The sequence below is a fragment of the Abrus precatorius genome, unplaced genomic scaffold, assembly GCF_003935025.1.
Source record: "Abrus precatorius isolate BTA unplaced genomic scaffold, Abrus_2018 Scaffold9, whole genome shotgun sequence".
In the NCBI taxonomy this organism is placed as follows: Eukaryota; Viridiplantae; Streptophyta; class Magnoliopsida; order Fabales; family Fabaceae; genus Abrus; species Abrus precatorius.
Window position 1 is genome coordinate 31,386,893 of NW_020874439.1, and position 16,732 is coordinate 31,403,624.

Genomic DNA, 16,732 nt, shown 5'->3' on the forward strand with positions numbered 1-16,732 from the left:
TCTATTATTATCTCTTAATATTTCTACTTGACAAGATGATAAAGCATGAATGGAGTGATAAATTTTGAAATATTTTGATAAAATATAATTATATCTTTACTATAATTGATATTTTCCAATAGTATTCTTTTTAAGTATTGTAAAAATTAAATAATAACTTTTTAAAAATAAAACTAACAGTTTATATAAATTAAATGCAACATATAAAATCATTTGAATAATAAATAATTGATTTAATATTATTTTTGGTTTTTATATTTTATTATAAGTGCAACTTTGGTGTTTTAAATTTTTACTATTAAATTAAGTATTTTATCTTAAATTTTATTTAATAATTAGTAAATATAATGATGTGTGATATGACATTGATTCGCATAAATTAACAAATATATATATATATATATATATATATATATACAATATTTAAATATAAAAAGTGTTTCAATACATTAAGAATCAATGCTATGTCATACTTTTGTTACATTTCAGTTAATTATTAAATAAAATCTAGAGTAAGGAACTGAAATAATTAAAAGTTTAAATATAAATTCAAATAATTAAAATTACAGTTGTGCTAGAATATGAAAAAAAATTACAGCTGTGCTAAAATGGAGAGATAAAATTTGAATTATATTTCCAAATTATTACTGCATTAATCAATTATGATTTTAATTTAATTTTTAAATATTAACACATTAAGTATGACATGTCTTAATTAAAATATTATATTTATATTTTTAATTTAAAAAATCTTAGGTTTTTTATTTATTCTTATTTAGCATAATATAATTTTTTTATTAACAATAAATATATGTAATATTTTATTTAGTTTATTTTTATTTATAGAAATCATTTAAGTTAAATTCACCCTTGGGAAAACATATGAGAAATTCATTAGTAATTATAAATTCCACATTATGTAAAATTTAATTAGGTATTTCACTTTGTAGAATATCAGTAAATCGACCTAAAGTAGCTGCACTCTTGAATTATGCCTACTGGACGTAACATTCTCCAATATTTCTAAACTGACTATTCATCTTGGCAAAGAAGTTTTCCCGGCAGGAGAATTTTAAAATTTTTTTAAAATATAAAATTAACAATAATTAATATTAAATTTGTTTAAAGACATATTATTTAAAATTCTTCTTATTTGACATAAAAAATATCTAATTAAAATTCTAAAGTATTTTAAAACACTTTTTCTTACTATTTAAATAAATACAATCTAGTAATTTAAAATTACTTTATTCAAACAAAAATTAAATTATCTTAAGAGGTAAATAATTGTATAGTAAATTATTATTTTTAATTTTTTTAATAATTTTATAATTAATCTAATTAAGATAAAGTTATCTAAATACATGTGGAAGAAATCAGTAATCACATATATGTTGTCCCATTTTCCATTTCCACCATTTGCAGGGACATCTCATCTAGGTTTGATACATGCTGAGTTCGACTACTTCGTAGGGAAGGACATTCAACTTCTTCCATCCTATGAAAAAATGCATGAGGCGCCCAACCTATACATTTCCACAGAACATAAATGTCAGCAAACTAAAGATTTATATATATGTCCAGTTTAAATTGCCTTCTAATTTGCATAATTTTTTAATTATAAAATATTGTTTTTAATAAGTTTTTATACACGAGATTTTCAATAATGTTCAGCTTTTTTTTCTTTCTAAATCTATAAAATGTAATTTGTTTTAGAGATTTTATAAAAAGTATAAATTACCACGTGGGTTAGTAGGAAAGGGAAAGAGTAGCAAATAGCAGATTGAAGCCACTGTAAGTCCTGAAGCAACAAATCAAAGGGGTTAACAGACATAATTTGCAAAAATTAATGTTGAAATAAAACAATAATGCATTGCATTGATTTATGATAACAACTTTAACTAGGAAACAACCTATCATGCCTCCAGCAAACACATCAGTCCAATGATGCCAGTAATCATCAACTCGAGTAACTCCAATAAGAGCAGCAACAAGTAAAGGAAGCAAAACTAGGCATAGTTTCCCAATATGACCCCTACGATCAAACACTCTAATTTTCCCTGATAAATACCATGAAAGAAAACCAAGACCAGCAAAGGACCCTGCATTTGGTTAATTGACCAATATTAATTACCAAATTAAAAGACCAAAGTATTCAATTATAAACCATGAAATCTAGTAAATTTGATCATTTTTAAATTCAATGCTTAGAGAACCTTCTAGACTATGTTCATGTCATCATCATATGATCAATAATAACACACTTTTTAAATATATTTTTAACACATTTTTTATGATTGGTTAGTTCTTTAAAAATAAATCATTTTACAAACTTATGTTTTGACTTTTTAACTTACATGAAGTATGTCCACTTGGAAAACTTTTGTATCCTTCCTTTATAATAGCCTTAATCCCAGTGCAAAGAACATCACCAGTGTCTTTATCAAACACCTGAATATGAATCATCATACACAGAGCATAACAAAGCTAGCAATCAGTATCAATTCAGTTTTGGCTTTCATAAATGTTTACAAAAATGTATCATGTTTTTACTTTGTTTCTTATTTTTAAATATTTGTACAGAATTGACTGAACACAACAAAATATTGTTTTTATTACTGTACAAATCTCTAAAATAAAAAATAAAACAATATGAACAAAAACAAAAAACATTTTCCCAAACTAATCAGACCATTAAGATTATAAAATATGGTGAATGAGAAAAAAACACACTGGTTTTTTGTCAGGGAAACACCGTTGGAAGAAGTTTGGTCTCGGTCTACCAACAGCATCTTTAATGGAATCTGTGATAACTCCAGTGATTAAGCTAGCAAACATGAGACCTAAGTTCCAAAAGAAAGAAGCCATGCAAGTGGGACACAAGGGATCAAAAGCAGAAAAGTCAGGGTAACATATTGAGAGAGCAGAAAAAAAATACATACCCAATGTTGCATGGTGTAAATCATAGGCATCCCTTCTGGCAAAGTAAAACGCAACAAAGATAAGAATGGGGAGGAGAATAGAGAGGATCTGTTACAGGAACAATCAAGAAAGTTAAGTTTGTATCTTAAACTATAATGAGGTTGTAATATATTATGGATGCATTTGGATATACTCTTATTTTTTGAACGAAGTTAAAAATAATATATTTTGACAAACTATATAAGGATTTTATTGATATAGTTAAAAAAAAGCTTATTAAAGTTTTTAAGTGTTCATGAGGTCTTCTAAATATGTTTTATAAAAAGAATTTCCATTGATTATTAACATTTTGGCAGCAGGTACTTACGGGAACAGCCCACATAGGTATGGTATCTTCTTTGAAGGGGAACATAAGATCTGTCATCATCTCTTTCCCAACATAACGATGAAAAGGTTCTATGAAATTCAAGATTCCTTCCATAACAGCAAGAAGCTGAAGAATCAGCCAATCATGCTTGTGACTTAGTGCCAGCTTGCTTCCAGGCGATTGAAAAACCATCTTTTCCAAGTATGGCTATAATAGAAAGGGTTCAGTCACTTTTATACTTTCTAATGGTTAATAAGTGACTTTAGTCCTCTAATAATCTTTTGTTTTATTTTAACCCTTTTTTCTTTTAACTACTACAACTAACAAAATACAATTTTCGAATATAACATATAGGTAAATGTAAGTTTATCACGTAAATATATAGGGAAAAAATATCAACTCTACAGAATGGCAGAAAGAATTTTAGAATATAACATACTGACTACTGAAACGAATATTACCATAAAGTAACATAAACAAACATACATAAAGGCCTGTAAACTAGTGACATTAATGTTCTATAATCTGAATAAATGCTAAGAATTTAAATTCATTAAGGGACATAACAAACATTCCTCCTATGACAAAATCGAGTAAATATCCAAGGCATATTGAGACAAAACTTATGATGTAATTCACTGTCACACATTCATGATCAAATAAGACAACTAAAGCAATAAAACTGAAAACTGGAAGTTGTTATGTTTATATATATTTATGTACTGAGACAGACCCTTAAGAAAAAAATTGAAGGAATCTATATTCAAATAGGACATGAAAAATGAACCTTTAGCTTTAAACACAAATCTTTGGAAAGACAGGGACGTGCGTGTTGCAAACTGCACGCCCAGTCTCCAACGTAAAAGCTACGGGAGAAACTTCAGACAAGTATCAGTCTGGTGAATGATTTCAGGAATGAATGCATCTTAGGATCTAAAATTAGTATAAGTGTTCTAATTTCTTTAGTAATCTCAATTATGTATTTATATAAAATTTGTATGCATTTTTAGAGTATTTCTCAACCCACAACAGTTTGCTATTGCTTGTGAAATGTAGAGATCACCAAAACAAATTTTAGTTCTAACAAATTTTTTCTATATACAATATCAATAGCCAAATTGTCGTTGCTTAATATATTTGAATAATATAACTATTTATAAATAATATATTTATTATTTATTTAATTATTTTTGTTAAATTACTGCTGAGTAAATTGTATATACATGTTTGACTTTAAAATATAGAAAAATGATAATTAATGCTTTTGCTAAAGTGAATATAAAATTTAAATTACAAATAGTTGGCGACTCACACACACACAAAATTTGAGGGGACGATTGGTTTAGTTTATAGAATATTTAATTTTAAAAGAATTAATGTTATGAAAAGTAATTTATGTTTAGAGAAAAAAATTTAAAGTGAGTTTTGAATAATTAATTTTGTTTAAATGATGAAGTAAAATAACATTTGAAGTATACATATAAATATGTTGTAAGAATTTTACGAGTTTTGTACAAAAAAATCAATTTTACTTATCAATTTTTTTAAAAATATTTCCCATAAAAAATAAATTTTCAATCACATTTATTTTAAAAACAGAATTTTATTTACCAAACATGATCATCTACTGCGCAAACTCATTTAAGTGCTGCAAAGGTGAAAAATATGGCAGTTTGTCATAGTTCAATCTTAACATAATTGAATTACAAGTTCATAAATATTCAATTTTACATATTAGTTAAAATATGGCAACTATTCATCAGTTCTTGAATATGAAAATTATTCAAGTTCAACCATTTTGTCTGGCTCGTTAATTTGTTTTTTTTTCCCTTTCTGCCTTTTGGCAATTGGCGAGCGAGCCAAAAGATAAAACTTAAAAAGCAATGAGTATGGGGTGGCATAAAGTTTAAAAATTTAAAAGCTAAAATCCTAAAATCATGCATATTGGGCCTCCACTCAATCAGTATTGCCCACAGTAATTGCCCCAACATAAAGAATTAAAGACCCTTTGACCTAAAAAAGATAAAGAATTAAAGACACAAGACAACATAGCAATAAACTGATAAAAAAATGTTAGTAGTGTATTTTTTTTTTTTGAAACACATTTTTAAACACACATCTTATAATTAATTAATTTATTAATAAGTTAAAATATTTTATAAATTAATCACTAAAAATTATTTTGACTTAAAAAATTTAATTACTAAAAAATATATTTAAAAGATGACTAATAATAACAACAAAAGCAAGAGCATATATGTTCCACTGTCCTGTGTACTTATGACCATGGGCCTCAGGTTAGTCCACCCCACTCTCACCACACATTGAAAGCAGCGTGCACCAGTTTCAGCCAGCACCTACTCCTCACCAATCACCATTGACACCTAGTTACTAGCCTCCAAAATATTTTGAACGAAGTCCAGTAGTACTAAAATCAAACTCATTAACACTTTTTTTTTTATTAATTAACATATAAATAAATTTTATTTAATAATAAAAATATATTAAAAAAACGTGTTACTGAATTCTGTCAGAACAAAAAAGTGCACAGCAAAAGCTTGAAACTGAAAGCCCCAACCAAAGTTGCCACTAACTCAAGAACCAACCAAGATTGCATTTTTATTCCTTCTTCCGTTTCCAGCATCATCAAACTTCAGAACTGAGACACACCCATCTAAATGCCTTTCATTTCTTGCTTCCTCATGTTTTTTACTTTGCTCATAATCACTTGCAGCATGGGTTGTGTAGCTGAAGCTATAGGTGTGAACTGGGGCACCATGGCTTCACACCCTCTACCACCCCCCAAGGTGGTGAAGCTCTTGAAGTCAAACAACATAAACAAAGTTAAGCTCTTTGATGCCAACTCTGATGTTCTTCAAGCTCTTTCTGGCTCCAACATTGCTGTTACTGTTGGTATTCCTAACACCATGCTCAGAAGCTTGAACTCTTCCAAGAAGGTTGCAGATAGTTGGGTCCATGATAATGTCACCCGCTACATGTCTAGTGGGGGCACTGGAACTCGAATTGAGTGAGTCATATTTCTTGGTGACAGCCCTTTTGCTTTGTTCCTCTCTTTTGTTTGGGCTTTATTGTTTTGCTTTGTTTTGTTGTTGTCTTTATTCTTCTTATTATTATTCTTTTATTGAATAATTTAATTTTCACTACATAGTTACCTGTTTTGCTTTTGATTCTCTTTTGCACCCCCCCCCCCTTTCTTTGATTGATTGGTGATCATGGACATTCTAAGGGGTGGTTTTCAATTCAAGAGTTGGTGATTGCATAAGACAGGTTTATGAATTATGGAACAATTCCATAGGTGTCAAGTTGCAAGGTTTTTCAATAACCGTATGTTGATTGTCATAGCTTAAAACGTAATCAAAATAATTAACTGCAGAATGCCGGAATCTGAATTTGACCATTAAGACGCAAGAAGAAATCAGGATTATGCCAAATTTATTGAGTTTTCCTTTTTCATTCAGTTTATGTTTCTTCGCATCATTAATCAGCTTTCCTTGGTTCACTACATATTACCAGACACTTCCAAATATATTCACACATCAAGTTGAGTTGGATGTGGCATAAATAAAACAGTCAATGTTGTCTTGCTGGAGCTTATGATATGTTGCACTGCATTTTCTATCTACTACTTTGTGTGCACGCGTGTGTGCTTGCTGAAGGCACGGTACAGCAGTTAGTGGCATACATAAATAAAAAGTTCAGCTTATTTGATCTCAAATGGAAACTTTTAATTTTGTGCTTTTTTCTTTAAAAAGTTGGTTTTTGAACAAGATAACGTTACTGTTTTCTCAGTATTGAATGCTAGGAGCATGAAATGCTAGTCTGCAAACTTGCTCAAATGTTGGTGTGCACCCTGAAAATGCTGATGCTGTAGATATCTAATTTTTCCTAAGCTTTAATAATTTACAAATTATGTGTTGGCGACCTTGGCATAAAGACTGGCCTTTTGGTTTCGATTGTTTTAATCTCTGTGTGTGTGTGTTTAACGAAATTAGGTTGTTTGTGCCTGATATTTGTCAGGTCATGCGATTGAGTCTTGACTTCCCTGACACTGAAAATATGTATTAACTAAGTTCAATTGTTCTCCAAGCTTCTGTGAAACCGTAGACTGGGTTTTTACTAAAAAAACAATTCTATAACACGTACTGTTATCTATGATTCTAAGCATATCTGCCTTTCCTTTTGTCACAAATCACAGTAATATCTGATGATTGTTTTAGAGGGTAGAATAAAATCTTACAATAGAATGTTTGCCACTTGATAACAAAAGCAATGTAATGGTTCAAAAACAAGGGACATTCTTATTAAAGAGAACAATGCATATTAGGAAATTAACATTTGGGGAAGATGGAGACAGTATTATCTTGTTTCATCTTATCTTTCTTAGGGGTTTTATCAGCTCATTGAAATTCATTTGGTTATTATGCTTTGTCAGTCTGGCTAAAGCCACTGCACTGTTGAATCTCTTTTCTCCCTTAATTGAATTTAAAGTTGACATAAAATGGATTATGCATCTCTGAAGTTTGAAGTATGATTCACTATACATATGATTCTACAATATAACTTATGCAGATATGTTGCCGTTGGTGATGAGCCATTTCTTAAAAGCTATGATGAACAGTTTCATCCCTTCTTAATTGGAGCTGCTATGAACATTCAAGCAGCTTTAAAAAAAGCAAAATGGGACAGCAAAGTGAAGGTTGTGGTTCCATGCAGCTTTGACAGTTTCGGGTCAGGATCTAACCTGTCCTCTGAAGTGCGTTTCAGGCCTGACCTTAACAAAACCATGATTGAGCTCCTCAAATTTCTTGATAAGCATGGATCACCTTTCTTTGTGACCATTTCTCCATTCATAACCCTCCTTCAAACTAAAAACACTTCACTGGATTTTTCTCTCTTTAAGGAAAATGCACACCCTCATAATTTTAGCCATAAAACATACAAAAACAGCTTTGACTTGAGTTATGATACAGTGGTTACTGTATTATCAACAGCAGGATTTCCTAACATGGACATTGTTGTGGCAAAGATTGGTTGGCCGACAGATGGAACCACCAATGCAAGCTCATACCTTGCCGAAACCTTCATGAAAGGCCTTATAAACCGCCTTCATAATAACATGGGGACGCCACTTAGACCGCACAAGCCACCACTTGAAACATACCTTTTGAGCCTTCTAGATGAGGACCAAAGGAGCATTGCTTCTGGAAACTTTGAAAGGCATTGGGGCTTGTTCACTTTTGATGGCCAAGCAAAGTACCATGTGGATCTTGGCCAAGGTTCAAAGAGCCTTGTGAATGCTCAAAATGTTGAGTATCTCTCTTCTAAGTGGTGTGTTGTGAACAACAATAAAGACTTGTCAAATGCAACTGCGAGCGCTTTAGAGGCATGTGCAAATGCTGATTGTACTGCACTATCTCCTGGTGGATCTTGCTTCAACATCAGCTGGCCTAGTAACATATCATATGCTTTTAATAGCTACTATCAGCAGCATGATCAGAGAGCTGAAAGCTGTGACTTTGGGGGTCTAGGTTTGATCACAACCGTTGATCCGTCCATGGAACGTTGCAGGTTTCCTATTGAGATTGGCACTTCTCATGCAGAATTTTACAGGGTGTGGAATTTCCAGGGGGTGATTTTACTTGTAACAACCGTCTTGACATCTTTGGAGCTTTGACATAGGTAAAGATGAGGATCATTTTTGCATATCCTGCTGTAATTTTGTTGTAGATGTCTGTTGAATTAAAATGGTTAGCACTTTATTTTAATTCATGCAGGTAAAATATGCAGGATGTCAATTCGGTTAATATGTTTCAATTGTTATTCACTGCATACATCTCTGCTTAATCAATTGCATGTGGTTGATGTGAAATGAGCATTTCCTGAAATTGAGTGAAAGAGTCACAAATGTTCATGACTCAATAGGCATTCGAATGTGATCCATGATCATGCAAATTGAGTTGTTTCATTGCTTGATTAGAAATGAAAAATGTCCTTGCTTTTCGTTCTAAGTTTCATCTGTTTTCTTTATCACACTGAGCATGTTAGGAAATCACTAGCATGCTAAATTTATATTTGTTTGTCTATCTATCAATATCAATATATATACAATATAAAAAGTAAGAACTGTATTTATCTCGTTATTTTTTTTTCCTAAATTTACTTTTAAGTTTTTTAAATTTATTACTTTATCATAATACAGCGAGGCATTAAAATTACACGGCAGTGTGTCAAAACATATGGCCATGTTTAATTGTCTTTTGAACACAACCATGCATAATTTCTTCTGTAAATGCATCGAATACAACTAAATAACAACATCAGGTGAAATAAGGAAACATAGTAGAAACCAATTTGGAAAGAATTGTAGGAGTGGAAGAAGGGGAAATCACCATCGTGTGCCTTTTCGTGTCAAATAGTTCTGTGAGGAAGGATTACTTTACTCGTTTTAGGGGATTAAAATAATATGAATCACGATTAACTCAGCTCACGTAGTTAGAGTAATATTCATTAACTCAAACCGAATAAGACTACTATAAAAAGTAATACAGCTGAATTTATAGGATTTGAAGTTAGAATAACTTTTCAATTGATTCATGTGTTTGGTGGCCATTCTAAATATTATTAATGGAAACTATTCTTAAGATTTTTTTTATGTATTTATTTTTTATTTTAATAATTAAAAATTTTTATTATTAATTTCTGTGTATAATTTGGAAAGATTAGTTCTTGAATGAAAGTACTTTTAAGGGTTTTCTCAAACAAAAGTACTTTAGGGATTAATTTTTCCTTTTTCAAGTCAAGTATTTTTTTAATATTATGCATTTATCTTTTTAATTTGATATTAATTTTTATTTTTAAACTTATTTCTTTATTTAATTTTTAAATTATCATATAATATATTATAATTATTTATTTAAAAATATTTTAATTTAATAATATTTGTACTGTACACAAATTATTAGTTGAAGTTTAAATAACAATCATACAACACTCGAATTTTTTAATTGGAGCAAAATTAATCTATAATATACCAATTTTGTAAAGTAATGTAACATACTACAAAACATAATATGAATGCTCAAAAATAGATTAAAAAAATTGAAAAAATAAAAAATCAAATAATTCATAAGTTTTTTTTGTCTTAAATAATTAATAAGCTTTATCATGTATATTTTATTATTATTGTTCCAGCAGAAATTTTTTGATTAGCCCATGTGGCCCGCTAGGTAGTAAAGGTGTTAAGGATAAGGCCCTCACTCCTTGGCCCATTTCAAGGTACTTTCTTTACAATACTACACACACTCGCGTGCTCGAAAAATCTCACTGGTTTTTCTTCTCTCGCGCGGTCCCAACAAACCCTAGATCGGATCATGTCTGGAGTGTACGGTCAAGACGGCGGCGGCGGCGGCGGTGGTTCTGCGCCACCGTCTTACGGGGCTAGCGGTGGATACGGTTCTGCCGGTGGTTACGGTGCCGGTGCTGGTGGAGGAGGTAGTTATGGAGGCGGAGGCTATGCAGGAGGAGGCAGCGCTGGGGCTGGTTATGGTGGTAATGATAGCGGTGGTGGTTACGGAGCAAAAGGTAGCGGAAACGGTGGCGGCGGTGGATATGGCGGTAGCGACGGTGGAGGTTATGGCGGAAGGAGCGGATATGGTGGAAACGATGGCGGAGGCTATGGAGGAAGAGGCGGCGGTGGTCGCGGAGGTGGAGGTTACGGAGGTGGATATGGTGGTCGAGGTTTGTCGTTTTTTTCTGTTGTTCCTTTGTTCATTTGATTTCAATCTTATTATGTCGATATATGATGTGAATTTTTGCAGGTGGTGGTGGCGGAGGTGGATTTCAAGGTGGAGATCGCGGTGGCCGCGGTGGCGGTCGCGGTGGCCGCGGTGGTGGTGGTAGAGACGGAGATTGGCGGTGCCCTAACCAAAGGTTTTTAGTTTTGCTACTGAGAATATTTTCTGTTTTATTGTTAAGTGAAGCTGCGAATTCTGCTACTGGTTCTTATGTTTGTTTTCTCTATTTGGTTCGAATTTTTTATGTATAGTTGTGGGAACTTGAACTTTGCGAGAAGGGTTGAATGTAACAAATGTGGTACTCCTTGTCCTAATAGTGGTAATGATCGTGGTGGCAGCGGTGGTGGTGGTGGTGGTTATAATAGAGGAGGAAGCAGTGGGGGGTATGGCAATAATCGAGGAGGTAGATCTGGGAATTATGATGGCGGGAGAGGTAATGACTATAACGGTGGAGGGGGTAGATCTGGGAGCTATGATGGCGGCAGAGGTAATGACTATAGTAGTGGAAGGGGTGGTAATAATGAAGGTAGAGGTGGTTCATTTAGAGGTAATCAAGCTAGGGAAGATGGTGGCTATGGTCAAGTTCCTCCTCCTAATGCCCAATCTTACGGCGGTGCTAGTGGAAACTACCCATCCACATACAATTCTTATGGTGGCAATGCAAATTATGGAACAGAAGCAGTTCCCCCACCTGCAAGTTATACTGGTGGACCTAATTCATATCCCCCATCATACGGGGGTAACGTGGCTGGTTATGGTGGAGATAATCAAGGGGATGGACGAAGTGGTGGTAGGACTGGGCCTGCAGCTGGATATGACAATAGCTATGGTGCTGGTAATCGAGGTGGATTTGGTGGACCTCCTGCTGAGCCCCCTGCTGCAGTGAAGCAGTGTGATGAGAATTGTGATGATACATGTGACAACTCTAGAATCTACATTTCAAACCTCCCGCCAGATGTGACAATTGAAGAATTGAGGGAACTTTTTGGAGGAATTGGACAAGTAATATTCTGATCCTTTTTCTTTGAGCTATACACAAACTTTACATAGAGGGTCATTTTGGCAAATTTCTTTGATGAAGCTTTTATATGACATGCCCTTTTCAGAGTACTCACATGTCACATGTATGTTTGATGCATGAGCAAATTTTATGGGTTATGTCAGTCAATCATGATTTATATAAGAGATATTTTACTGTTTTGTGCTGGGAAATATGGTTTTTATTTCTCTTCTCTTAGTTGAAAGAGACAGAACGTGACATTGATTTTGTTACATTTTTTAACTGTTTAGGTTGGAAGAATAAAGCAAAAGAGGGGCTATAAAGATCAATGGCCTTGGAACATAAAGATTTACACAGATGAGAATGGAAACAACAAGGGTGATGCTTGCCTTGCTTATGAAGATCCCTCTGCAGCACATTCTGCTGGCGGTTTTTACAATAGTACTTCACTATTCCCTTGTTTCTCTAATAAGAACGTTTCTGTACTAAAAGATCACTAATCATGAGTATTATATTTCAGATTATGATTTGAGGGGTTTCAAAATCAGTGTTGCAATGGCAGAAAAATCTGCCCCAAGGGCGCCTGCATATAACCAAGGGTATCCATTACATACTGATTATAGACTGTTTTCATAATAAGTCTGAGGGTCAATTTTGTTGGAATATTTAGTTGTAGCAGTGTCAATATGCTAATCCTGTGTATTGAGATCTATATTTCATATTATGTTTCATAATAATTCCAAAATTTGGTTTCCATTATATTCTCATTTCTTTAAGAATTAATGTCAACAATGAAGTATTGAGCTTATTACTCAACAATGAAAACAATAATGGAAAATGAAATGATGGTTATTAAGTTTATTTGTTTGGTTAATTAGTTAGATTGTGATTTTTTCTCTACTTTTAACCATTATTTGCTCAGTATATCTATCACATCTTATTACTGATTATGGTTATGTATCTTTGAATGTTTCTGTGTCTAAATTCTATTACTCTTTCAAAGTTTAATATTGATTAATTATTCTGCTTTTATAGGGGCAATAGGGGTGGCTATGGTGGAGATAGACGCAGAGACAATTATAGAGATGGAGGTGGTTCTGGACCTGATAGGCGTGATCATTATGGGAATCGTTCACGTCCGTACTGAGTGCTTGGACATTGAACGTTTTATGTACTATGATTTGTGGGCTGAGGGATTTATTATTTCAGTTGGCTGGTTTCTTGAACAGGAAGCAAAGAGGTAGGCTGTTCACTCACTCTGAGCAAGACCTCTTCAGCACCTTTTTGTTTCATTTGTCTAGCTGGTGGGTTTTGACTTTTAGTCAGGGATTAATTTAATCATGTGAATGTTTTTATAGAGGCAAGTGGATAGTCTCCAAATTGCTTGCTGCTAAGGTAGGTTGATTATTTCAGGTGAGTGCTGCTTTCATGAAAATATGCCTAATACTTGCTTGGTGATTAAACCATGTGTCATTATGTGGGTAAGTGCTTGCATTCCCAGCTCATCCCATGTAGCATTTGGTACAAGCAGGTGATGGCATTAATTAATAGAATGTTTTATGTTAGTCATAGTTCCACAAATCAATAAGTTTTAGTTACAATGTGTATCAAGGGAGATCTGTTTTTTCCTGGAAAGTAGTGATTCTGGCTGCTTATTGCATTAAATTAAAGCCTTTATAATGGATCAGTTATAACTTATGCTATCATGGTCTTAGAAATTGAGGCAGTGCACAAATACTAATGTGTATTTCATGAATCATTGATTTTTCAAGTTTGGAAATCCACTGTAGTTTGAGTCAAAACTTAGAACTATAGCATATGGCAACAAGAATGGCATAAGTTAGCTTCGTAATCAAAGTTTCCATATTTTGATGAAAATGCCATGGTTTTATGTAGCAAAGCTTGTACATTTTCAGGGAACGAGCTGAAAAAGGGGAAAATTCGCAGTATTCTAATATATATAGATTTACGTGATAAAATAGTTCTAAATTGAATAATATAGTTTATATAGTAAAATAATGTCTACGAAGCTTCAATCAAGTTCCATTTCATTGTATATCAGATAAATAACATACATTAGGCAAGCTTGTAGATTTGAAAACTATTTTGTCTGAAGTAGGTAAATCAAAAGCCATTCTTGTATAGTTTAAAACCTGTTTTGCCCAAGGTCATATTACTATTTATATGTTTCTTTCGCTCTTCTATTAAGTCAATAACTCCAATTTTTAAAGATTTCAAAGTACATTATTGTTGGTTCTGCGCACTAGGTTTTTGATCCACTTGCAATTGTAGATGAAGTAGTAGTTAGGTTAAGGTTCCTATTAACTCTGTTATACGCTGTGTATTTTTGGCAAGCTGGCTATTGGAGTTCGTACTTTGCAGTAGCATTCCCCAGCTTTCTATTCTCCGCAATGCAAGTTTTTATGTTTCATGATAGATGAGTACAGTTGCGCTGCTAGTTTGTTTGATGGTTCGTACATCTAGTCCCCGGGGCTTTAGCACATTTGGTGTAATTTGCGGGCAGAATGCTCTTCTTCGGCTTATATATTGTTGTCAAATATCGTAGCTTCTTCCCCATGCTCGCTCATTTAGCTCCTTATCAAGAGATGGTTTCAGAGGGCATTTAATACATGTGTACTTCAAACACCTGTTCAGATTGTTATATGCAGCCTGTTTAGGATTTCTCTTAATCTCTGATAGTTCCTTACAGGTTTAGTCTTTGAAATTTGTCAGTTGCGTTTATGAATGCTAAGCCCTTGTTTATCCTTGTTTCATTGGATGAGCCTAGATTTTCACCAGCTGTTTAAATTCCGTAATGTCTTTCCGTATTCTTCGTAGTTCGTGTTTTCTGTTTGTTGAAACTTATTTCTTCACGGGTGTTGTAATATTCACTTTACCAATTTCAATTTGGCATGGATATGATACAAAATGACCTGGTATCCGTATCTAAGCCGAGGATCAAAACGTATTGATCTATAATTTCTTACAAATTCAAAGGGGTTGAGCTTGGGTTGATTAATTGTCGAATCAGAGGTTGATGGTCCGACTGTATTTCACTGAAATTTTATTTCATTTGTAAATAAATTTGAAAAATAATGGATGAACGTATCTTTGTATTTATTGAACTCTAAATTGATATTTTTGTTTCACGAAAGAATGTATAGAACGTTGTAAATTAAAAGCATGTGTTACACTACTTTGTTTGCACTAGAGTTGTTTTGCTAATTAGATTGGCCATGTGAAGTGGGATTTGATTACTAGCTAATATTTTAATATGATTATTATTTGAACATTTGTAAGTGTACCGTTTAGGCCATTTTGATATAACTGCGATTGTATAAAATACTCGATGCAACTATCAGTCTTGTACTAAACGCCCTAATCTTACGAAAACAAGGATAGCTTAGGGGTTAACATTCTCTGATACTATTATAAATAATCCTTCTACGCCTCACTAAAGAAGTTATTTAAGAATCTGTTGACACTTTCTTCAAAACTTTAAATAGTTGTATAATGAAATGCATAACTTATATTCTACTCATCGTTTTCTTAACTTGCTGTGAAAATTCATTGCTAGTTTCATTTTTGCGTTGTATAATGGGTGATTTTATCATTTTTTTAAGGGGAGGAAATTTAACGTCTATTCGCAAGCATTTAATTCCTTTTGTTTTGGTATGCATCTTTTATGCCAATAAAAAAGATGGGAATAAAAATAACAAATAAAATCTTATTCCTAATAGAGATCCTCTTGTTTTTTCTTTTTTTTCAGAATTTTTACCTTACATTAAACTAAAAAAGAAAGAATAAAAAAAGAAAAGAAATTTTTGATTGCATCAGAAATCTAAATTTTAAATTTGATATAAATAAAAGATTTTTCTAATTGATTTGATATTGTTATTTATGATATTATATAATTTAATATTATTAAAACTTCTTTATGAGATTAAATTTTGAATTTTTTATTGAAAATTAAAAAAAAATAAAACATAAAGATTATAGAAGTAAATATTCTCGCATTTATTGCATTGTTCATTTTATTTCTTATTGTCTTTTTACTTATAGTTTACGTCAAAAGTTTTCTATATTAAGTGAATATAAAGTGGGATTGAACAAACTAGAAATTAATTTTTCAATTTATTTCTTAGGTCGGAAACTATAAGGTATTAAAAGCTCAAAACTAATATCAATTGGTGGTTTGTGTTTACCACTAGTGTGAGAGTTTTGTACATGGCGAGCTTCGAATACCGGACTTTCTAATAAATAGATGAACCACACACATGTGAGTGCAATAGACCTTATTCATATGAGTTATTAAATTTTCCATTTGTCAAACTTATTTTCCCAATTTTTTATTTGAATTATTTTGGTATACTTTCTTGGAGTGACATTTTTAGATTTATTTTATGATCAAGAGCATATTCTTAGATATTATATTTTTTTGGAATGATATTTATTTCAATAGATTTCAATATTCTAATATTTTTTAAAATATAAAAGAGAAATTGAGTTAAAAGTCAATATAAAAAATAGGTTTTTGTATTTCTTTAAAAGTGTAATATATTTCTTACCATGGGAACAAAAATAAAACAAAAGCCAATACTCGTGTATATATATATATATATATATATA

At 32.1% G+C, this 16,732-nt stretch overlaps 3 protein-coding genes across 4 annotated transcripts; 2 read left to right on the forward strand and 1 right to left on the reverse strand.

Annotated features, from left to right (window-relative positions):
• Positions 1-1,383: 1,383 nt before the first annotated feature.
• LOC113851209 (probable lipid phosphate phosphatase 4) lies at positions 1,384-3,481 on the reverse strand. The gene is made up of 7 exons (XM_027481681.1): positions 3,290-3,481; positions 2,943-3,030; positions 2,734-2,843; positions 2,358-2,451; positions 1,914-2,102; positions 1,742-1,801; positions 1,384-1,526 (listed from the first exon to the last, which is right to left on the reverse strand). The coding sequence occupies exons 1-7, from the start codon at positions 3,479-3,481 to the stop codon at positions 1,384-1,386; spliced, it is 876 nt and encodes a 291-aa protein (XP_027337482.1).
• Positions 3,482-5,845: 2,364 nt separating this feature from the next.
• On the forward strand, positions 5,846-8,996 carry LOC113849247 (glucan endo-1,3-beta-glucosidase 9). Its single transcript, XM_027479006.1, has 2 exons — positions 5,846-6,317; positions 7,880-8,996. The coding sequence occupies exons 1-2, from the start codon at positions 5,968-5,970 to the stop codon at positions 8,982-8,984; spliced, it is 1,455 nt and encodes a 484-aa protein (XP_027334807.1). The 5' UTR covers positions 5,846-5,967; the 3' UTR covers positions 8,985-8,996.
• Positions 8,997-10,588: 1,592 nt separating this feature from the next.
• LOC113849246 (transcription initiation factor TFIID subunit 15b) lies at positions 10,589-15,878 on the forward strand. 2 transcript variants are annotated; one of them, XR_003502087.1, is made up of 7 exons: positions 10,613-11,047; positions 11,128-11,239; positions 11,355-12,105; positions 12,394-12,544; positions 12,624-12,702; positions 13,139-13,343; positions 13,462-15,878. XR_003502087.1 is itself a non-coding variant. In XM_027479005.1 (6 exons), the coding sequence occupies exons 1-6, from the start codon at positions 10,681-10,683 to the stop codon at positions 13,248-13,250; spliced, it is 1,572 nt and encodes a 523-aa protein (XP_027334806.1). In that variant the 5' UTR covers positions 10,589-10,680; the 3' UTR covers positions 13,251-15,878. The 2 variants fall into 2 exon arrangements, 1 of the variants encoding a protein (XP_027334806.1); XM_027479005.1 differs by having other exon boundaries at positions 10,589-11,047; positions 13,139-15,878.
• Positions 15,879-16,732: the final 854 nt, after the last annotated feature.

Bases quoted from the DNA above. Each gene is read 5' to 3' on its own strand.
- LOC113849247 (XM_027479006.1), top strand. From the start codon at position 5,968: ATGCCTTTCATTTCTTGCTTCCTCATGTTTTTTACTTTGCTCATAATC. The intron at 6,318-7,879 runs GTGAGTCATATT...TAACTTATGCAG, and splicing joins GGCACTGGAACTCGAATTGA to ATATGTTGCCGTTGGTGATG.
- LOC113849246 (XM_027479005.1), top strand. From the start codon at position 10,681: ATGTCTGGAGTGTACGGTCAAGACGGCGGCGGCGGCGGCGGTGGTTCT. The intron at 11,240-11,354 runs GTTTTTAGTTTT...TTTTATGTATAG, and splicing joins TGGCGGTGCCCTAACCAAAG to TTGTGGGAACTTGAACTTTG. The intron at 12,545-12,623 runs GTACTTCACTAT...ATTATATTTCAG, and splicing joins TGCTGGCGGTTTTTACAATA to ATTATGATTTGAGGGGTTTC.
- LOC113851209 (XM_027481681.1), bottom strand. From the start codon at position 3,481: ATGGTTTTTCAATCGCCTGGAAGCAAGCTGGCACTAAGTCACAAGCAT. The intron at 2,844-2,942 runs GTATGTATTTTT...TTTGGAACTTAG, and splicing joins TTTACACCATGCAACATTGG to GTCTCATGTTTGCTAGCTTA. The intron at 1,802-1,913 runs GTTGTTTCCTAG...TTGTTGCTTCAG, and splicing joins GTTTGCTGGAGGCATGATAG to GACTTACAGTGGCTTCAATC.